The sequence below is a fragment of the Lonchura striata genome, chromosome 10 (genome assembly GCF_050655825.1).
Source record: "Lonchura striata isolate lonStrDom1 chromosome 10, ASM5065582v1, whole genome shotgun sequence".
NCBI classification, from domain to species: Eukaryota; Metazoa; Chordata; class Aves; order Passeriformes; family Estrildidae; genus Lonchura; species Lonchura striata.
In genome coordinates, this window is record NC_140712.1 from 22,674,124 (window position 1) to 22,697,779 (window position 23,656).

At 46.8% G+C, this 23,656-nt stretch overlaps 1 protein-coding gene across 1 annotated transcript in view; it reads right to left on the reverse strand.

Moving 5' to 3' along the window:
• The window catches only part of IGDCC3 (immunoglobulin superfamily DCC subclass member 3), a 95,826-nt gene that overhangs the window by 10,368 nt on the left and 61,802 nt on the right, over positions 1-23,656 (reverse strand). The window contains exons 5-7 of the mRNA XM_021552600.4: positions 20,932-21,069; positions 13,951-14,109; positions 6,592-6,757 (exon numbers count right to left, since the gene is read on the reverse strand). Coding sequence (XP_021408275.2) covers positions 6,592-6,757; positions 13,951-14,109; positions 20,932-21,069 — 463 coding nt within the window. The remainder of the gene's footprint in view (positions 1-6,591; positions 6,758-13,950; positions 14,110-20,931; positions 21,070-23,656) is intronic.

Genomic DNA, 23,656 nt, shown 5'->3' on the forward strand with positions numbered 1-23,656 from the left:
GGGAACCCAGAGCGGCCAGGCCGGGCTGCCACACAGGGCTAGAGCAGCCTTAAGCTTCCCAAGCACAAAGCAGATCTGGACCAAGGAGTATTTAGGCTCCACCACCTCCAGGTGCATTTACTTGCTCTGCTTAAAGAGAGGAAGATGTGGAGCGAGGAAGGAAGAGGGGAGGTAGGCTGAAAAGCAGTGCAAGGAGCCTGATGGCAGCGCTGTGATTCTGTGACCAAAGACTTCTCTCTCCTTGGAGGATTTGGGGGTGAAAAAAGCTCCTCGTGTAGGACACAGATGATGTGAAGGATGCCATTGGTCATGGAAGAATAGCACTTGGACACTGGGATCTGGAGCTGAGCAGAGTCTCTGTCACACACAGTCAAGTCAAAAGAAATAAATACAGTATTTTCTAGGAAGTTGGCATGGCACATAGCTGGAAATTTGCTTCAGGCTTCAGAGAGTTCATTTTCATGGAGATTTCTTTGGCTGTGTTTGGATATGCTGTGCAATGAGAGCCTTGGCCATCCATTACCTGGAGCCCACATCGCCTAGAATGATACACAGGCAGTGGGACACTAAAACAGCTGGAGTTTTGGCTATGAGAGCATGCAGAAGCTGATGAACAAAATGCCCAGCATCTAGACATCAGCTCCATGAGAATCACCTCCCAACATGTGGAGGATGCAGTGCAGCAGGGCCAGTGTTCAGTCATAGGTTTTGCTGCTTTTTGTCTTTTTTTTTTTTTTTTTTAAGAAAGCTCAAACAAAAGGAAGATCTGTAGTTACCATGTGAGAAGGCACAGAGCGTCTCTGTGTGTCAACCATGTGAAATATGCAGTGTCCTTTTATTTCTTCCCATCAACATGAAAAAATCTGTCACTTTGGGACATCTGCTGCTGGAAAACTTTCCCGCGAGTGCCAGACTGGCAGCGCCGCGAGCACGTCAGACGAGGCGAGATGCCAGAAGGCTTTCTGCTGGTCACCAGAGCCGCTCGGCGAGCCGAGGGCTCCATCACATCTCCACACAATGCCCTGACAGGCATTGATGGAAGTGGGGAGAGGAGCTGCTGCAGATTCACACCCGGCTGAGCTGAAACGAGAGGCCTCCGCCGCTTGAAAGCCGCAGTATTCCCAAGCTGTCTTCCCAGTTCATAGGCAGTCAGGATGACTGATCTGGCTCGGGTCAGGGGTCCAGGCCGGTGACCGGAGATCGGCTTTCCAAAGGCTCTTCTGAAAAAGTCTGTGAACTGAAGGAAGCCTCTTCATCGATTCAGGAGCACAAAGAAGAGGGGCCCATCTGGGAAGGCATCAGCCTGCGCGCGCACAGGCACACAAAGGAGGGAGTGTGATGAAATTAATGCAGAGAGCAGGCTGTGGCTAGCAGGGACAGCATTCTGAGTGCCAGCAGATACAGAAAGCCACCAGTGCCACATTCAGATGCCCATCCCTACTCTAGCTCTGTTTGTCATGGCCTATGTTGTGCTGTGCTGCACTGAATGATCTGTTCCTGGGTTGGTGGCCTGTGACATGCTGGGAAGGATCCTTTGTCCCCCAGCTTTGCAGAAATTCCCTGTATTCTGAAGGTTGCCTCATACAGGCTGAAATTAAGGTGCAAAGCTTGAAAAGTGACACTCAGCAATCCAGAGGGACACTGCATATCATTCCCAGCATATATATGCAATATATATGAATATATGCATATTCTTATACATTCAGAAATTGAATATCATACAGAACATCCTAGGTGAAATTGGGTTGGGTTATGCAGAAGGACTAGTTTCTATTTTGCAGGTACTGCAGCTCACTGGCCAGGATTCCAGCCCAGTCTTGTGATTTCAGACTCATCCAAGAACAGCTTCTGGAAGGATGTTGCTCGTCCCACTCACTCTGTTTTTATGAGCCACAGAGTACAATCACAGACTTAACTGAATACTACCCCAGGAAGCAAAGAAGTCTTTACATCTTCAGGCCCATGGGGAAGCACAAAACATCTCAGGAAAAGCTACTGGAAGGGAGGGCAGAGCCTGTATTGGTAGGACTGCAAATACAGACATCTGGGAGAGCTCTCTGCTGCTAAATGGAAAGTCCCCCAAACCTTTTCCCAAGCAAGCAGCACACATACTGGAGAAGAAAAAGACCCAGCCAATTTAGGGAAGACTAATTTTAGGCTGCACCACGATGGGCTCAGTCCTGCCTCAAAGCCTCCTGTGTAAGGACCGTTCTCTGCCGATGGATTTTGCTGTGTGCAACAGTTGGAACAAACACTTAAACTCCTGACTCGATGCACTTCAAGAGCAGCTCAGTGGAGCAGTACAGAGAAATTACACAGGCAACTTGGCAGAAAAATAATCACAGCCACATGAGAAAGAGAAACTGATGCCTGTTGCCATTGGCTGATCTGGGGCTGCTGCAGGTCCTTTTTATGGGATATGGCTGTGTGATCCCAGCACAGGATCCCTGCTTGGAGCAGGGATCACACTGATTCCCCACTGCTTAGAGGGCTTTGTGCACTCGTGCAGCCATCCTCCTTGCAAAGGCCATTTCCACGTGACTTCCAAAGTCAAACCCATAAATTATCCTTCAATCAGGAGCAGCGGGTTCACATCCCCATTCTCCATGTACTTATTTGTCATGCTTCTGGGAACTGAAATATGATTTGCTATAGAGCACTCTTCCCTCAATCAGAATTGTCCTCAAACTCACAGCATAAGGAACTGCAGGCTTGCCTGTCCTCCCTTAAGTGGTCCAAAACCGTACAAATTGAAGTATTTGTAGGGAATGGGCACCATGAAGGGATATACAAACCCATCTGCACCTTTCCATGCCCAGCTAATGTAGGTTTTACAGAAAAAAGCCACATTGTGAATGACAGGCTCTGGTTTCCCTGGGTTTGGTACCAGAAGGGCTGTCAGGTCCCAGGTGCTGGGATGTTTGTACTTGAAGATCCCTCTCTGTTTCAGCACTGGGATTTAACAGCATGAGAACTGCAAGAAAAGCAAAGTTGCCTGATGTTTATTTACAAAGGAATATTTCCCCTGATGAGTCTTGAACATTCATTGCCCTGGAAGTGAGACATTTCCAGAGCACTAAACCAAGTGCAAACCAGTGAGGAGGAATTTACAAAGGTCACCGAGCAGAGCGAATGCCACCTGAGCCCAAATTCTAACAAAGCCTTTTTCCGGTGGAACAAATGAAGTCCCTTAATTACAATTTGTAAATATAATCTTCTTGGAAAATCAATATTTAGAGAGCCTGCCTTCTCTGAAGATGTTGGCCTTTGTTCCTTGCTATTATGGCAATATAAACCCCATAGAGTGATACACTTCCAGGCTGAAAATTACCCCCCTGAACCTGATTAGGTCAAAGGAAGAAAAGCAATAAACCTTTCACAGTGGTAATTTCGGGGCTATTTCATGCTTCCTTGTAAATGTTGAAGTAATAACCTAGAAACATAATTTTACACAAGCCTGTGTGTAAAATAATTTTACGCAAGTCCAACTTGGCCAGTAACCACACTTTCCTTCTGCAGCAGTACTCCACTTCTGGGATGGGCTGGTGATGCTGGGTAGGAATTTTGCTAGAAATTCCCTTTATACCGCTCAGGCATTTGGATCATGATCTATCAGAATCACTCCAGGAGCAACATGGGCATCTCTGATCAGCACAGAGGGACAAACTCTGCCACTGCAGGACACAGGGATGGCTCCACCAAAGGCCAAAAGGCTCCATCAGCTTCTCCCTTGGAGAGCTTGGCTCAGCACAGCATCACCTTGACAGCAATCAGCTGCATCCCCAGCCCAGGGGCTGCGTGGCAAGGCAGCCCCATCGTCAGCTCCTTCAGTCATTTTTATTCACAGCTTTTAATGGAAAAGACCACAATTCCCTATGCCTGAGCCTTCATGCATTTTTCATTAACAATTATCTGCTATCCCAGAACTGCTTTTGATTTTTTGCTAATCATCGATTGGCTATTTTGTTCCCACACAGCTGGCATTTTCAAAACATAACAACCACCTCTGGAGAGGGCACAGCAGAAGGCTGATCTTTAATGCTAATGTGCCCAGAAACCATCAACACATCAGGTGATGGGAATTCACATCTGAGGGACCACGAGAGATGAGATACTTATTGGATGCAGCCTGTGAGGCTGATTTTACTGTGCTGAAAGCCTGGCAAGTGAATGTCTGATGTTTACCAGCAGTCACATCCAATGTCCAGTGAATCCAGTCCTGAAGCTGCATCCCAGCAATGAAGGGTTTCTGGAGTCCCCTCACCTTGTGGGGTTTGCTCTCCTTGGATATGCAGTTACTGCATATGAGAGACAGTGTGGGGTGAGGCAGATGCAAAAGAGCCCTTCACAGCTTTGGGAAGCAACAGATCCACTGGCTGTGGGTTTGTGCTGCTGCCCACAGGGCCTCAAGCTTGCAGGAGTAGAGCAATATCTCAGACACACCATCTTCTGCAGAAGAATAACCTTGCTTTTGGCTGTGTTAGTTTACAAAAATGAAGTTGCTCCCAATGACACATTTTGCAATCAATTAGCACATGATATGTTTTGGGATGATTTACTCCTTTTTTTCCCCTAAAAATCCCTTAGGGGACATTCGGGCCTCTATGACAATATTAAGCAGAGTTTTAATCCAAATGAATTTTGTAGGAAACCATGTAATCTAATTAAAAAGCTCATAGTGTAGTTTAGTAGCTTCGTTACTAGTATATTTGAGATCCATCTTTACACAGACAAATATTTTCCAAGCGCAATAGACTGATAAATCCAAGACATAACCACAAACTGATTCCGCCTGGAACTAAGTGGGTTACAGCACTTAGTCCTGCCCATGAGAGTAGAACAAAGGGCAAACTTGAAAAAGCTCAGGTAAAAAATCATCCATTGATGTGTCTCCTCCACGCCATGGCACTCCCAGCCCTGCTGCACCAGTGAGGGCATTTTACAGACTGACAGCTTTGGAAACCACCAGGCATGGCCACTTGCCTGGAGCTGGAGGTTGGAGTCGACCAAGACTACTGTGAAAGACAACAAAAGTTCAGCACTGTTGAGTACAGCGGCCTGAGGGCTCAGCTTTACAATCGTGTTACTATAGCTTGAGAAGATGCCACGTGTCAGCTGAGCCCCAGGAACGGGCTGAGCTCCCTCAGCCTGTGCCAGATGCTGAAATCTGATCGTTCAGCTCGCTGTGGAAAAGTCCGATGCTAAATTGCATTAAATGACTCCCATAAGAAAACGATTACAGAGATGTTCACTGAGTTGCAGTTCATGGGCATGGGTAGCACAGCTCCAGGCACAGGGACCTGGCCAGGAGACGTGACCATGACCAAAGACCTGACCCCTGCTCTCCTCAAGTGAAGAGGAATGATTTCACAGGGAAAACATCTGGGCAAGACACAAAGCTGGATTCAGTGTCAGTTTTGCCATGGATTTAATGACCACTTGGACTTCATCACTTTTAGCTTCACTTCCTCATCAACAAAAAGGGATGCACTAAGTTCCCTCCTACCCCTTCTGCTCTGTTCATACCATTAAGGGCAAACATGCCTCAGAAAGCCATGCCATGAACTAGAAGACCACAGGCCTGAACTGTCATCTGTGTGTGCACAAAGTTTTCTGAAGCTCTAAAAATTCCAGTTTGGAGAAAACCTCCTCTGATTGAGATGGTTTTATTACCACTCACAACTTACCCTTCTTGTATCACACATCCTTCCATCACTCACATAACAAAGCTTTAAAACCCTTCAAATGAGAAAACAAAAAGCCACATTATACAGACACTCAGAAAAAATAAACTCACTCTTGTCCCCTGAGGAACAAGCCATGGTGCCTGCACAGCACTTCCCAACTGTCTAAACTGAAGGTCCAGACCCTCCAGTGAGGCTGGGTAGTTGCTTTCCTGAGACACATTTGTTAATATAGAGAGCAGCTCTATGACACCACAGAGTACAAACCTCTACCAATACATCAGGTTTACAACACAGGTGCTATTATTTTGTAGTATATTTTTTTCATGCTATTTCCATAGAAACTACATTGTTGACTGGTAATTTTCACACTAAGTGCATCATTTCCTCAGTACAAACATCCCCTCCCTTCCCAGGAAAATGCAGTTATTTAGTACTTAGAGTACTCACTCTTCCCTGGTGAGATAAAAGGCTAAAGTTTAGTGAAAGTCAGGCTCCACACAAATATTATTTCTACTGTATTTGCATTTGCACACCCAGGCAGGTCAATGTTCCAGTGTTAAAGCACAGTTCCTCCACTGAGGAGTCTATGTGGTCCCTGTCAGCTACAGGTACAACATTTAGCCCTTCCAGACACACACAGATGATGACCAAGACAAAACAGAAACTTTTCCTGGGTTCCTGCATCAACACATAAAAAATCATGGAGCACCAAACTGTAAGGCTATAAGGTGCAGCCAGCAGGACCGGAGCAGTGTTTCAGTTTATCAAAGCCCAAGCTGAATCCCCAGAACTGCTTCAGAACACTGCCACCTTTTCATCAACTCTTTGCTATGCAGAAGGAAATCCAACATCTCTGCCACTCCCATTTCCACAGCAGTGCAGAGCCCAGTGCACCAGGACCTACCTGTTGTTATTCTTCAGCTTGATGTGGTCACTGGTCTCCAGGATCTGCCCGTTCCTCAGCCATGTGATCTGGGGAGGGGGTTCCCCTTGGGCCACGCATGTGAAGATGGCAGTAGTCCCCACAGGTCTGGAAATGGACTGGGGATGCTGCACAAACTCTGCTGGGGCTGAGAGGAGAAAGGAGAAAGAGGGTGAGAAAAGTTATGATGATCCCACTTTATCCTGTACAAAAAAACACCTCGTCAATAAGTCTTGTCTACCTGGGAATGTGGAATATTTGGCCAACCCACAGCACAGGCAGCAGACAACTCTGGTTTGGATGGTGTGTCTGTAAATAATGCAAAGCTGCCTTTTGGTTGCCCACCCTGGCAGTCATAGCTTCACAGGAGGTGCCTGAAGGCCAAATCAGAAGTGATGGAAAGCCAAGATGAGTCCTGTGGGGTTCAGGCAAACAGGACCAAGGTTTAAGCCCCTTCACCTCTCCCTGGTCTCCCATGGAAAGCACCCCCAGTGCTGCAGCTGGAGAAATGGGCTGTTTCCTCAATGGCAGAGCTTGAGCAACATCCTGGCTGTGTCCAAAGGACCTGAATGGTATTAGCAAACTGCTTGAAACGGAAAGAAATGTATGGATATCATACAGCAATCTGGCAGGGTGTTCTCTCCCCAGTAAATATCAGATTTCCTGCCAACTTTTCCTGTCAGCAGAAGATTAGGGAACCTTTTTTATTCCAGATCTTCAGCCTGGGGCTTCTGCAATCCTGCCAAGCCTTGCAGAAGACTACACCATGCCTGTAACAGCTGCTCACCTTGTCACCAAATGTCTTCACCTTTGGCAGAAACATTTTTAAATGGAAAGCGATCTCTTCCTTCCAGCAGCTCAAATTAGATTTAAAATCATTTATCAGAATAAACCAGCGTATCAGCCTACAGAAAGCAGGGCCTGACAGACACTGTCAAATAGGTGAGATTATTCAAGCAGTTCTGCTTCAAAGGGCAAAGTGATAAATATACTGCATGTTGCTACTGAAACCTAAAATCAGGTGGAACCAGCAGCAGACACAATGAAGACAAACAGATAAGAGGCACAGACCCATAATAAATTTACTGACTAACATCACATAACGGATGGCTGACATTAAATTTTTTTGACAAAAGAAAGATCATTGAGGGAGACATGTTCAAAGCCACTCACTGGCACTTTCTAAGCATGAGGCTGGTGGCTGTGCCACAAGCAGAGATATAGGGATTGGAGAAGAGAGCAAACTGGTCTAGCAAAATACACTGAGGAGTGGCCAGGCTGCAGGTGGGGATGCAAGAGTTGAGCATGGCCAAAACACCCCTTGGGGTTTCCTGCAGCATCTTGAGGGGATAAAGGTCTTTCTCAGCTGTGTGCCAGTAAGGAAGAACATGGCCACTGCTGTAACACAGCCAAACTGCAGGGACAGGTGCTTGTGTGAGAGTAAAAGTCCAGATTCTAAGTCCTCCAAGCAGGAAGACAGACAGGTGCTTGTGTGAGAATAAAAGTCCAGATTCTAAGTCCTCCAAGCAGAAAGACAGAGGAATTCATCACAGAGCCCATCCCCCTTGAAGGAGCACCCTCCTTCATTTTTAATAATCAGAAGGAAGTGGAGCATGGCAGGTTTGACTTACGTTACTGGCAAAGGGTATCTGCCAGCAGAGTTTATTGTCTGGCCACCGCTGTCAGCGCTCAGCTCCACTAATGAACCTGATCACAGCAACCCAATGGACACGTACTTCCAGAACCTCCTGCTAAACTTCCCCATGTGCCAATCAATCTCTTGCCCTTTTACTTACCTTCTGTTTTTGCTCTAGACTTACAGATTAAAACAAAATTCAGGATGGGTTCAATAAAAGTTGGAAGCAAGGATAAACAGGGGAAAAACCCCTCATCCCTGCCATGAATGGCCCCTTTGTGGTGTACAGTGAGAGCATTAGAGACTTGATTTTCCTCAGCCTCCCGCCCTCCGCTTTGTGCTGGCGCAGTTTTGCAGGAGCAATTATTTTGCAAGTGGCTGTGCACCTCCCTGCTTTCATCTGGGCTCCCGAGCTGCACCCGCAGCACTCGCAGGTGCAAACCCACGATGCCAAGGAAGGGCACAGCCACCTTCCAGCTCCTCGCTGCAGCTTCATTAAAGATCCTCTTGGCTCTTTGCCTCTGCCTCCCCCTCGCTTCATCAAATCTCAAACCCGCCGTTTGTTCCAGCAGAAACAAAGTTGAAATATGGAAAGAAGCATCCGGCATAAGCCTTCTGGAACCACCGGCTCTCCTTATCCTCCCTTATTAGCCCGTGTCAAGAGGCGGTAATTGGAGCGGGGTCGTGTGTGACTCGGGGTAACGAACGTGCAGCTGCGGCCGCTGGCTCGGTGCCAGTCACACTGCTTGGTGCCATGGCCCGCGGGTTGCTCGGGTCCCTGCTCCCCTCTGCCATCCCTCCTCTTTGCTGCCTTGCTAAACACAACCCCAGCCCCTGCTTAACTTGCTTAAACTCTCTGGGGAGCAGGATCCCACCTCTGCTGTGCCAAGCTGTCCCCTGTTCCATGGCATCCCTCCCTACGAGACACAGATTGCCCTTCCACTGTTCCTGCTCTTCCTGGCTTTCCCCAGACATTGCTCTGTCCTGTTGAGGTCTCAACAGTGTAAAGTTGTAGTGCAAAAATGGCCCAGGTCAAAACAGAAACTGATGGAGTCAGAGAACATGCTCTGGAAACAGATGGAGTTTAAAGGACATGGATTGAGTGGGTGTCCCTCTGCTACCTGGACCAAGATGCACCCAACCTCTGTTCATAACCAGTGCCCCGAGGAAGGTGCCCTCAGGCGACTGCTCATGTGTGGCCTCAGAGCAAATGGTTCCTTTCCTGGGCAGAAAACCATCTCCTCTCCTCTCCTAGGTCCTCTCCCCTGCCCTTCCAAACAATTTCAACAGGATCCAAGAGTTTGCCTGGGTTAGTGGGGAAAGAGCAGAAGCCAACCCTGCCGACTGCCAGCCTTGTCTTCAGCCAAGCTCTGCCCACTGCCAGCCCTTCACCCTCCTCATTACTCATAATTAACAGAGCATCTTGTCAGGGCCCATCTCACCCTGCATGGAGGTGCAGTAGCCTGAACACCTCTGCGCCTTCCACACTACATGCCAAAAGACCAATGCAGGCAGCCAGAGGATGCATTTTTCAGTCCTCCATTAAGATTTAATAAAGATACTAATGGAGATCACTGTTAAGAGCAGAGGATTCAAACCTGGCAAGGAGGAGTGGGCAGGATCCAGCCCTGGCTTGTGAAATATGAAGAAACCAGAGCGTTGATTATTCAGGACTTAACAGGAGGGAGAGGATCATGCAGTTTTAATGAATATTTAAAGGCATGACATTGGCATCAAAAAGCAGTAACAGTTAATACTATCCCCAGAATTATTAACAAAGTGATTCAATAGCTTTTACTGTGCTCAGCAAACTGTGATAGCATGAAGATGCACTGCAACAGCAGCTTCTAACAGGAGACCCCTTTTGGGACATGTCAGCAGGGACCAGCAACCAGTGTGTCCCCCAAGGTATCAGGGAACTTTGCTGTCCTTGCTATGAGGTTGTGGTGTAGTGCTTATGGCAGTGCCTGATCGCTCACAGAAGGTCCCAAGGATCACTGAGAAGATCCTAAGTTTGAGAGAGCACTCACAGCCAATGCTCTGGTGCCAGACCAATGTGTGCCTCTTGCATCTCAGTAGGAAGTGTCATTAATTCTCAAGTGGACAGAGTGGCAAGGTCAGGGAAGGAGGCTGGGGTGAAGAGAAGAAAGAATAACATGGAAACAACAAAACCTCATAAATTAGGCTACTGGCACCCACAATAAGGGTATAAAGGAGAAGTCAGGTCAACGGGGAAGTCACTCAAGCACAGCAAATGGTGACAGGAGATTTAAGACAACTGCTTCTCACTTGGCTTCTCTCTATTCACTCTAGAGGATACTCAGATGTTTACTTGAGTAACTTACAGTAGCAGTGATGGGACTGCAATGGCCAAAGATGGAAACTGTGCTCATGTCCCCTGGAAAGCAGGCAGAGAACACTCAGGGGGGCTACCATGGAGCCTGCCTTTCATCCCTCATGAAATTCTTGTCCCAGCAAGGTGCAGGCTGGTGCTCCACAGCAGCAGGGTATGTTCCCATGTTATTCACAAGTGTGGTCCTGGAAGAATGGTCCACAGGGATCAGACACCCCAGTTCACTCCAGCATCCTGACAGACAAGATTTGAATATCCACCTGTCCCCTTGTGGTGGCTTTTCTTGAGAAGAAAATTGTGGACAGGAATGGAACTGCTCTTTGGGTGACTCTGACTCACACAGCACATATTGAAGCTGGTTTGCAAAATGAATTCAAGGCTAAACTCGAGGACAAACCAAGTACCACAGAGCCAAGCCTAAACCACAGCAACTGCATGAATTCCAGCCCCAGCCAAGGTTTGTGATGCCAGCAAGCAGGAACGATGGAAGAAACATCAGAAAGCGCAGCGGTGGCCGGAACTGCTGGACCAAGGAGCGCTGCCCAGTCCTGCCAACAGCAAGCAAGGCAAACAAGGCAGGCATTGTCAGCAGAGCCTTCAAACCCATGTCCTTAAGATGGGCCCTCATTTATGAGATGGGATCTCATTTTTCTGCATAGCTTTCAGGAGGAAATGAAGCGTGGAGTGGAGAACACTGGTGACCATCTGGCCATTCACAGCCCATCAGTTTGTTATGACACCAAACACATAATAAAGCACAAAAGATTGCACAGGAGGTAGAGGGAAAGTGCTTTGATAGATTTTTTCCCTTGCCACTGAAGCCTGCTCTTCCCTCGCCTCACTCACACGCACACCCTCGGTTTCAGTCGGCGCCGCATTCGGCCCTTCGACAACTCCCCCCGTGAGACTTTCATTCGAAGCCCAGCACAAAGCAATATTCAAATGGCTGCGCTGGGATCTGAAGGGAAAATGGAAACTTTCTTGTGTGAGAACCTTACAAAAGAGATCAAAGGAGCCTAAATAGCCAAGGGAGGGCAGGGAGGGAAGGAGTGGGGGATTGAGCCTTATCCTCTGGAGGGAGGAAGAATTCCCAGGAAGATAATAAAATGGTGTTAGATTATCTGAAGGGAAACCTGCAATGGAAAGGACATTACTGCTGGAGGAAGAGCAGAGCCCTGTGCTGGGACACCTCTGCCCATGCAGCTGCTGGATGGGACAAGGACCACCGCTGGCAGCAGGAGGGAGGACTCAGTGGTCTCAGTTCCAGCCTCCCGCTAACTCCTCGCCTTACAACAGGAAACATCGCCCTTTCTCCTCCAGTTTCCCACCTATAAAACGTCCCGCCTTCAAAAGACTGGAGCGAGTTAATTTGTGCCTCCAGGCACTTCAAGGGCCCCTGCATAAAGGCAGCAAGTACCTGGCCTGGTGTGCTTTGAGGATTCTGTATTGTTCTAGCCCTCTGCTAACTTCCTCTCCAACCAGGCTTTTGATAGCCCGCTCTTTGCTTTTCTTCTCTTTACGGATGTAATTTGCATCGCTGACATCTTGACAAAGATAAAACCCACAGTCTCCCATGTCAGTCATTATCAGTGTTTTCTTCCCAGACGAACCTGAACAGCAATCATTTGTACCTCTCAGCTGGAAAATTCAGGCAAAATGAGATGCAGAGGCAGGAAAAACTGCTTCCACAGGGAGGGTGAGCGAACCTGGGATGAGCTCAGCTGCCTGGCCAGGGTCTGCCCCTGCCCTGCTTGGGGAATGTTCCCCTAAAAAACCATGAAGCATTTTTAGAATGGGCAATACAGGCTGGGGTTCTGGACACTGCAGGTCCTGTCTAAGAGCTACTCCAAGGACACACTGGCCACATTTCTCCACACCACTGCCAGCTTCTCTGCTGATGCTGAATGCAGGAGGATCCTGCTTCCATAGAAAGACTGGGCTCCAATGGCCCCGTGAGTGACATTTTAGGGACAAATTCTTGTCTTGTCTTGCCAGAAGAAAATCCACAGTAATTCTGCATCAGCTTTGTTTTGGATCTGTCTCCCTGCCTCCTGGACATCGTGGCATTTCGACTTAGGAGACCTCTCCTACATGCACCATGTGCAGAGCTGTCCTGCAGCAGCTCTGAAGGGTTTGTATCAGTACAGAGAGGTTGCTCTTAATGCTGGGGTTGATGTTTGTTAATAAGGGGATTCATAGCTGCGCCACCTGGGAGGTCCCCTCATTGCACTGCTCACCCAGAAATCCAAGAGCAATAGAAACAATGAGTTTTCACCTTGTCTCATTGTCTGATCAGCACTTGGGGCTCAGAAGGCACAGGCAGCCCTTCCTACATTGCTCCTCCATGGCTGGCAGGATCCCTGCCTGGAACTCCTGCGATCTGTTGGGTGACATCAGGGCTGGAGCAGGTTGAGCATCAGGGCTGGAGCAGGGCACTTTCCCCATCAGCAGCAGAAAGGTTCAATTAGCAGCTCCGGCAGGAGGTGTGTAATTTTAGATTCAGGATATCATCAGTCAATAGTTAATGAGTGAACTGATGAGAGCGTGAGATGCTTTAAGTGGACTAGCTTGAAGAGGAGGTGAGTGCCCGTAATCAGGGGCGGATTGCTGCCATTCAGAGCACACTGCCAGCTGGGTTTGCCTCCTCAAATGCTTGCCTGGCTCCCCTCACCATGGAGACTGGTCGCAGGGAGCATGTGGTAGGGATTTGTGTGCTTTCCCTAGTGCTGATCTCTATTTTGAGCTGAACTGCCCTTTACAAGTAGCATTTCAGGACAGTTGCTGCAGGAAGAGGAGCAACCTGCATCCCATGGCCACAGTCCCCAAAGGGTGCTTCACTAGGTCCTGGCAACTGGCTTAGACATAGTGTCAACTGCTACATGAAACAGCCTCACAGGCTTTTTGGAAATGGTTTTAGACTTAGTGGTGTGCCATTTCAGTTGAAAAGCAATACTCTGTGAGTGGCATCCACTGCTGCATACCACTGCAGGAGTCATATCTGTCATTCAGAGGTGTCCAGTATAAGAACAGAGACCATGTCCTTATACCACTAAGGACCATGAGACAAATTTGGCTGATCAATTCAGGCTTTCTGCTGAGATGTACTAGTATGGTAACAAGTAACAAGCAGTGTCTGCTAAGACAAAGCCTGTGATGGGGTGAGAAATCACTGTAGGCCATACAGCTGATGCCTCAGTTGAACCATACCTGGTTGTGACTCACCTGTGTGGGACACAGACTCACACCCACTTGGGAAACCACATGTCTGGAAAAGAAGTTCTTTGTCTGGTACCACCAGAGAAGTGAAGTCAGCACCTGTCCAGCCCAAGCCCTCAGGGTCCCAGGGGCTCACCTTGCACCACGAGGCTGCCCTGTGCGGTGCGGCGCACGCGCGTGCCGGGTTTGTTGGCGGCGCACACGTAGATGCCGGAATGCTGCACCGTGAGGTCTGAGATCATCAGGTTTCCTGTGCCCAGCACCTGGATCCCCTCCACGCCAATCGGGCGGCCATCTGAAAGAAGGGGAGAAGGACAAGAGTCACATGCTGGACCTTTGGGCAGGTTCTCCGAGGCACAGCCCTCAGTGAGATCCAGTCTAAGTACTTATGGATGGTGCCATGTTCTGCTACTGCCATTTGCCAAGTAAAGTTAATGGGATTTAGCTGATGCTAAATCCCAAATCCCTCTTTGTTGCTGCTTAAAAACCCAAAATAATACCACAGGAAAAGTGAAAACTTTCAACCACATGTTCAGATTGAAATAAAGCACCCAGAACACAGTTCAACAGAATGGTTAAACCAAGCTAAATCAGGTTCCCTCAGTCATTGCCTGGGTTCTTGCATTAGAATCAGCAGGGATGCAATCAGCTCAATAGCCCATTTCCAACAGAAAGGCTTCAGGAAGAAGTCCACCTAACCTACTGCACTGCCTCCCTGATGCACTTTCCCAACCACCAGCAATTTATGACCTGCAGATTACCTGACCCAGAAGTTACACCACTTTACCTGATAACCCTTGATAAATTTTTGTGGCTTTTAAAAATAAGAGAACACTGGATTTGTAATTCCTTAGCCCTTGAACATACACTAGCTCAAGCCTGAGGAGCTGGTTTCTCAGCTGGTGGTTAGATCTCATTTACTCTGGCTTGGAAGGGCAACTGAAAGGGGCTGCCCCCACCCTGAGTGCTGGATATGAGGCACGTGAAATAGTTCAGTATCAGGGAATTCACTTTTATTCTGGTTTCTCTGGAAAATTCCCAACCAGCTCTAATTACAATGTGTTTCATTAGTATCAGGCTATTGCTTTCTATTGTTTCATTGATTTGTGTTTTAAGACACTGTCTGACAAAGGCAGCTCTAAATCAGGCCTAGGACATGTCAGGGTGTCTGAGCAGAGGGGCAAGGCAGGGGAGGAGTTTTACTAGAGGAGCAGTTAAAGGGAGCATATTTTCATCAGAAAGGAATCAGGAATTCAGTTCCCTCAGGTTTGCTCACGGAGTTTAAAGAACCTACAGAAACCAGAGAAGAAAGAACCAGCCCTGGTGATGTTCCCACCTGACCTCCCCCTGAGACTTCCATACTCATGTGCTCCACTACAGTAGAAGAGCCAGGTCTTGTGCTCCAAAGTGTGCTATAATCTTGCCAGGAACTTACACTTCAACACACACAGCATGCAGGGCTAGCTAAAAGTTACCCTGAAATCACATGTTTTGGATTTAATATCATGCTTTGCATAATAATAAATATTAGAGAATTTGGGTCATTCATAACAAACAGGTTCTGGAAGAGATTGGGAAAACTCCTTCTACACGGACTGCAGATGGATCTCTGCTTACCTGTGGAACTCCATGGGCTGCAGTGACACAGCTGCCCCACCACAGGCTGCACCCCAGCCTGCAGAGGAATCTCTGCTCTGGTGCTGGGAGCAGCTCCTGATCCTCCTTCTGCCCTGACCTTGGGGTCTGCAGGGCTGTTCCTCTCACATGTTCTCACTCCTCTCTCCAGCTGCAGTTTGCTCTTGTGCACTAACTTTTTTCCCTTCTTAAATTCGTTATCCCAGAGGTGCTACCACCACTGCTGATGGGCTTGGCCTTGGGCAGTGGTGAGCCCATCCTGAGGCTGGGTGGAATTGGCTCCATTGGATATGAGGAAGTTCACAGCAACTCCTCACGAAGTCCATCCCTGTAGCCCCCACACTACCAAATCCTTGTCATGCAAACCCAATCCAACCATAGGAGTGAAGGATCCTATTTCAGATTTCAGGCAGCATCCTGCTAGGAAACATGGGCAAAGCATGGGCTGAGAGCTACAAAAGCACTTTCCAAACCTATCTCCTGCCATGCTCTGCATATATTGCTTTTCAGGAAATTTTGAAGCTTAAAGGTTTTATTGCTTCATTAGACAGGAAATGCCAGACTTCTTCATTATCTGCATCGCAAAGAAAAATGCTTGGGTCTTTTAGAGAGAGAAAAACAATGTCATTAAAGGATCACACTGCTGGCCAAGCCACCACCGCAGTAAATGGTTTAGCCATAAAAAGGACAGTGAAACACGACCTGTCCCACATTTAATGAGCAATAACAAAGAACCATTCCTTCCAAACAGCATTTGAACTGAAGTGTAAAGAGGTCTGAATTAAATCCAAATTGAACTTGATTTCATCTTTTAAATTAGACCTTTTGGAAATCTGTATTACAATAGGTGTAAAAATCAAATCTCTCTCTTGAGGGAGGGGTGGGACCAGTGAAAAACACAAAGTGGTCGTACCTGGATCCTTCATCACATCACTGCCTTGAGAAATACCACGGAAATGTGACTTGAATGTCAGCAGTTTTACTGTATTATTTATAACGTGCTCCATCATTTAAGCATGCAAAGACAGCCCACAGCAGGTGCTCCCCCCTCAGTCCAAATACCAGCATCAGTATGCCCTCAATTATCTCTCTAACTCCAGCTATTAGAAGTCTGGTGGTCTGAGAAAACATCTCCTGTCCAAACATCTTTCATTTTCCTGGAGAACAAAGCCCTCCAAGCTCAGACGCCTTGGTGGATCTGCCATTTGGGTCAGTTTGGCCACCTCTAACAGCCAAAAAAGATCACTGTGCCTGATCATCTCAGACACCTCTCACTCAACTCCTCCCTTTCCAAAAGCACTGAAAAGGGCTTCTACAGAAACATCTCTACTTTCCCAGTCCGTTCCATCCTTCTCACTCTACTATGCCTCACTCAGCCTGAGCCATCCTGCAGTCAGCTAGAAGGTCTTCAGCTAATATATCATCCAACTTAGCAACACTGACAACGCATATAAATAATACAGAGTGTTTACACAAGAAATTCTTGCATCCTGAAAGCTCAGCATTTTGCAGAACCCCTGTGCTGAGGGACTGATGTCTCACACCTGCTTTGCAAAGGTTGCTATTTATTTTAACCCTGTTTTCTTTATACGGAGACCTGAAGAATAGTTTGGATCAGGCAGTCCAAACCCTGCAAATCCACCTTCCTTGCATCACCTGCCACCACAAAGTCATCTCTTCATGGAGGAGATCTGAAAGACTGCAAAACCCAACACTTGCTCAGTTCCTGAAGCTGTCAGGACCCAGGCAGGCTTGAAACCACTGCTCATTTAACATGACCTTCTACTTCTTTTAAAGAAGTCAAAAGCAGAAAATCTGAGGGCTGAAAAGAATCCAGTCTGGAGGGAAATGCCTGACAGATTTTCTCTTTCGATCCCTCAGCTGATGAGGACAAAAGGGGGAGGTTCAGCTCTTGTGAAGAGCAGAGTGACCTCTCATTAATAAAGGAGACCATTCTCCAAATGGGAGAGGTTCCCAAAAGATGCTCTGGCTATAGACAAGTAGAGACTTCACTGAATCACAGGATGGTTTGGTTTAGAAGGGACCATAAAGATCATCTCATTCCAATCCCTCTTCCATGGGCAGAGACACATTCCACTATCCCAGGTTGCTCCAAGCCCCATCCAACCTGGCCTTGGACACTTCCAGAGGTGAGGCAGTCACAGCTTCTCTGGGGAACCTGCACCAGGGCCTCCCCACCCTCACAGGGAAGAATTTCTTCCTAGCACCCAATCTAAATCTACCCTCTTTCAGCTTAAAGCCATTCCCACCTTGTCCTGTCACTGCACACCAGTGCAAAAAGTCCCCCTCCAGCCTTCCTTTAGGCCCCTTTAGGTACTTCCAGGTTCCCCATGGGGCTGAAGTCTGGATGAAGGATGCTTGCAGTTTGGGAGCCACATTATTTATTTTTCCAAGGTGTGTGTGATGCTTTCTGGAGCCCACTCTCCGCCTGCTGAGTGATTGGCACACCAGCACCAATTACAGAGCCCCTTAAAACGTGCCAGGCGATATGAATATGCAACAACACGAACGCCTTTCTTTTATAAGTAGCAAGTAGAAAGAAAGTAACAACTTTCTAATGTTGATCATTTAGGTCTTTTGTGAATTCTTTGTATTGTGTCATAGTAGCCTTCCACTTTTTAGACACATGGGTCTCCTGCTCCTGAGGACACTGGGCACTGTGGATTAGCATATTTAGAGTACATTGCAACAGTTGACTATTCAGTATGTGAAGTGGTGAAATTTACTCTATTATTTCTAAACACTTACGTGAACGGTGCTCCTGTCAACCAGTCAGCCATCTATTGCAAGCTTCTGTGTCCAATAAGTTACCAATTAATTGGCTCCTACAATTGTTGTATAGTTTACTTCTTGAATGGCTCCCTCTTTAGTAATTTCCTTCCCATTGTGCGGCCCTTTCTGACAACTTCTGTATAACGCTATCAGATAATCACTGTCCTTTCTTTCTTGCCTCACTTTTCTGTATCTCTCTAAATAGTTTATTATTCTGCTTTGGTACCTTTTATGGAGGCCAGCTCAGTGGCCTGTCAGTTAAAGGGTAAGGATACATTAAAATCGTCGTTCATTCAAAAGGCTTTGCAGTAAGTGCCCAGGATATTCATTTGTGCACACATACAGGTCCAAGCCTGAAGTGCGTAGCTCTGAAAGGAAAAGCCCTATCTTCCCTGAACAAACCCTTAATGATTTTACATCTCTCTCAGAGCCTGCTCTCTAATGAATGTTGACATTTCATGCACGGCAAGACATGAGAATTCTGTTTGTGGTCAGGGGCTACAACATATTCCCAAATAAATTAAATTCAAAATTGATTGTGTGACACTCAAAAACTGGCCCAGAATTTGAATGATTTCCTTCAAGCAAAATATAGCTAGCTGCTTTTCCCACTGAAAACCGGCCAGGTTTTAGCAAAGCCAAAGCAAGAAGTGCAAATGGTGTTTATGGATTGCTTTACCCTGTACCAGAAAGCTGTGAAAGTAAAATTGTTCTTTTGCTCCTTTTTGACAGAAGAAATGCTACAACAATGTCAAAACTGTGAGCAACGGGGCTCAGAGAGAGTTTCCAAAAAGGCAACGTGCCCTGCGCAAAGCCCCAGCACAACAGCAATGCCACAGCTCTTCCTTACTTCTACACAGCAAAAAAGATGCTCACACAGAATTGACTTCTTTTTTGCTTAAATTAAGCCATTCCTATTGTTAAATCACCTGCTTCTCTCTAAGACTTTGTGCTGTGGATTTTTTTTATTTCTGCAAATGGATTAAAAGTGATTTTTTTTCTTAAGTTGAGTGAGTTATCTGTAGGAGGAACTTCAGGAAGAAGACCTTCACATGGAGGAAGCCAGAGATGACAGACACTCTGAGGACCTCCCTGTCCAGCACAAACCCCTCTCCTTCCCCGTGATCACACAGACAAGGAGACATGAAAGTGCTTCCGAAATGGCTACAAAGAGATGACAAACCCTCCAAGTCATCAGAGAACCTGTGCACCGCGTCGCTGTCAGGATCACTTGTCATCTTAAATGAGACCTTGTGATGCTTTGGACAGGAAACATTCCTGCTGAAGGGAAGGGAAAAGAACAAGATCTTTTCCCATTCAGTAGTTCTGACTCTGCCACTGTGCTGCAAAGTAGCGTGGAGAGGGTATTTATTTTTGGTGGAAGGCAATGCTGAGCTCAGACCATCCAGACAAACATTACAGGGTGCTATTACATCTTCATTATTGCACTGCTCTGTAGAGACAAGTGTTTTGAAGAAGGTAATAAGCACTTATAATTAAAGCAATTATAAAGTAGTTTATTATAGTTGAGCACTAACATAGAGCTGTCTTGTGTCTAAGAGAACCAAACCAGTGATACAGAGTATCTGGGGAATTTTTAAAACAGCATCAATCTGATGCTTATGGCTCTGGAGGCAAAAATACCAGTTAGTGGTATACAAAGGCTGATTTTACAAGCCACTAGAGGATGCAAGGAGGGAAAACATGGAAAAAAATGTGCAATTGATACTGGATACAAGTCCTCATTCCCTGGCAGGCAGCTCTGGAGCAGGAAGTCACCCTGCCCATGAGCTGACCCTGACCCTCGGAGAGCCATGGGGGTGGAGTCCCACATCCAGCACAGCACCATGAGACAGAATTATCCCTGTTATTGCTTCACAGCCACCTTGGGAGACACTGGGAGATGAGCATCCCAAAGCTGATGTGACCTCGAGGACCACAAGATCTCTGGAAATCCCAGCTGAACCCAACCCCAGTGTGCACACAGGCAGAGTTACAAGCTCTGGGAGATAAAATTCATCAGCTCTTCACTCAGCACAGGTTTCTGTAGGGCAACGGCAGTGTTGCTCTGAGCAAAACAGTTTCGAAGTTATTGTCACAAAGTTAGAACCTAAAATAAACCTTAGAGAAACACAACCCTTTGCTCCTTCTCACTTGCATGATGCCATCAGACACTGTCTCTGGTTTCTATGCTGATTTAAAAACATATCACGGACCCCAGCAGCAAGCATTTGTTTTTTCAAGGCTTCAGACACACTTTAAACACTCTCTCCCCCTTAAAATTGTTTTAAAACTCCCTGAACAGGCAGAAAATTTCTTTCAAGTCTGTTTTTATGTGAAAGATGTGTTTGTGTATGATTTTGCTTCTCTAGGCCAACAGTGGTGATGTTTTTGATGCAGCAGCAGAAGATGCTGTCACTTGAGAAAAGATAAAATTATCACCTTTCATGAAACATCTACAGGTTTAACCAACCCACTTCTCTAACAGCTGAAAACAGAATCTTGGCAGAGAGAAAAAACAAAGTGTAGACATGAGGATAAAAAGCACTTCAAGCCTACAATTACCTTCTGTGGGAAGGGAGAGGGTGAATCAGTTGTTGTATAAAACAGCCAGTGGCACCTACCTATTTCCTATAGGATGGCTATGGAGAGGAGGAGGAGGAGGAAATCCCAGTGACCCAGGGCTTACCGAGGCGGCTCCAGGAGACGATGGGCCGGGGGTTGCCGGTGGCGATGCACTCCAGCACCGCGGTCTGGTGCACGGTCAGCGTCAGGTTCTCCGGGCCCACAAGAATCATGGGGTCCTTGTACACAGTGGAGTGGGAGCCTGCAATGACAGCACCATCATCAGAATGCTTCTGATTCCCTCTTGTTTAAAGGGAACATCGAGGACTTTGGGCATCCTCTAAATACATCCCTTCTAAGTACATATCCTCTTTCATCAGGAGCTGTAGTGACAGGAGTAATGAGTTCAAATTGGAAGAGGAGAAATTTAGGTTAGGTACTTGGAAGAGATTGTTCCCTGTTAGAGGGGTGAGGCCCTGGCACAGGTTGCCCAGAGAAGTTGTGAATTCCATCCCTGGAAGTGTTCAAGGCCAGGCTGGACAGGACTCAGAGCAACCTGCTCTAGTGGAAGGTGTCCCTGTCCATGGCAGGGGGTGCAATGAGATGATCTTTAAGGGTCCTTCCAATCCAAACCATTCAATTTAGGATTCTAAATTATGTGGCTGGTGTAACCCTCAATAAATCTCAGATGTACAGGAAACAAAAGGAGCACAGTGTTTGTGTGACAGTCACACTGAACATGTTTTAAGTGTGCATTGATTATTCCTGGGGAAAACCCCTGAAGCAATGATTCAGACACAATCAGCCCTGTTAACACCTAGATATCAGCAGCATAAAGAAGGAACTGCACTGTGAACTGCAAAGAGAAGATGTTTGTGGTATATAAGGAAAACACAACAAGAAAGACAGTAGGAATGCAAATAAATGAGGGAGCTGCTTTATCTTTCAGCATTTCAAGCCACAAAGTAATCCATACAGACCACAATGCCTGTCTCTGTGAGGATCCTCTTTTGCTGCTGGTGTCACTTGCTCCAAAAGATCTGGCCTGGGACAAGGTCTTGGATGTGATGGAGACAAGTGATAGGACAAGTGATGGAGGCAACAGTCTCTGACTCCTGCTGAGGAGCTTTCTGAGAGGAAACTCCTCTGATGACTGCACCCCACTTTTTCCTACCATTTTCCTGCAGGGTGAATATGCATCCCATTGCATTGATAGAACTGTGACATATTGGCTGCTCATGATACAATCCTTTATTATCCTTTTATTCCTATAGTAGCACCAAGTGGCAGCAAGAATAAAACCCATCATGCAAGATGGATGTACAGACCCATAATAGAACAAAATCCTGGCACAAGGACCCTGGACACCAGATAGGCACAAGAAAGGCAAAAGAAAACACATTTCACTAGACAGAATGACAGCATGGGACAAAAACACCATCCTGTGTTATGTATACCACAGCTGAACCCACATCTCCTGAGTCCCTAAAAAGTGCCTTATCCCTGGGCCAAAAGTCCCTGGTCCCATTTACTGGAAGCAAGAGATATTCTCAGTTCTCCATCAGTAAAAAGGAACACTGAAAATTAGTCTTCTTCCCCGTCTCTGATGAGAGCTGGGTTGTACTCCAGAAATGCTGAGTTCAAAGCAGTGTTTAAGGAATTCCATCAATCTTACAGCTGCTGGCAAAAAAAGCTGTGTACACCTGCAAAGAGAAATACTGGGCTGCTTATCTGCCCCAAGCAGGAGTGGGGCACAGGGAGGGCTGGGGAGCACAGCCCTGGCTGGACTTTGCCATAGGGATCAAACCACAATGACTCCCGTACACGGACTTCCCAATGTTTGAAAGAAATCTATCTACAGGGGCTTTTCTCCAAGAAAAACAATTTCTTCCTGCACTTTTAAGTGTTATCCTTTCACAGCAGCTCAGGGGCTGGAATCAGGGCATAGCAGGGGGATTCCACAGTGGTCCAAGGGCAAGCACAGATCAGAGCAGCTTGTTTGTTAATTGTTCCTACGGGGGCTAAGCCGGGACCGATAAAGCAACTCAGAGCTTGTGTGTAAATGGGCAAAATCCAAGAAAAATCACCGTGTCAGTGTGACTTAAGAGCTGAATTTCTCACTAAATGCATTTCACTGCAAGCCATAAAATGCAGATTTTTTGATGAGAACCAGAATGCACAATAAATTCATATGACCGGCTGGTTAACCCCAAGAGATCTGAAAAACAATACCTTCCCCTCAGTACCTCAGAGTGCCTTTAAAACCCTTGTAGATTTATTGTTCTGAATCACAATACTAAATGTTCACGCTTAGAATAATATGGTATTATCAGCGTATTATACAGCGATTTCAATATTTCAAAACATGGAGAAATGAAATGAATTGTCCAAGGTCACCCAAGAATATCAGCAAATGGGAGCCAAGCTCAAAGCAGAATTTATGAAACACACTACTTTGACAATAAAATATTTAAATATCACATTCTTTGATTTCTACTCTGAGTCTTAGATATTCAGTTTTTTTAGTGTGGATTCAGCTCCCTGAGTTTGGGCAAATGCCGTCCAACTCTGGAAATGGCATTTCCACCACTGCTCACCTTCTCCTGCAAAGGCCATGGAATGGCCCATAGCTCTGCTGCTGAGTCCACCACCCACAGCAGTGACAGCTCCAGGGCCAGCAGGGACTGGGACACAGCAGTCACATGCCAGCACTGCACAAAAGGGAACAACCATGTCCCAACATCAAGGAGGAGGTTTCCTTCTTCAATCAGACCAGGTCTTTGATGCAAGGTCAGGCAGGAAGGAGTGATAAAATGAGGGATTTTTGGCAGGCAAGTGCTGCTAGAGCT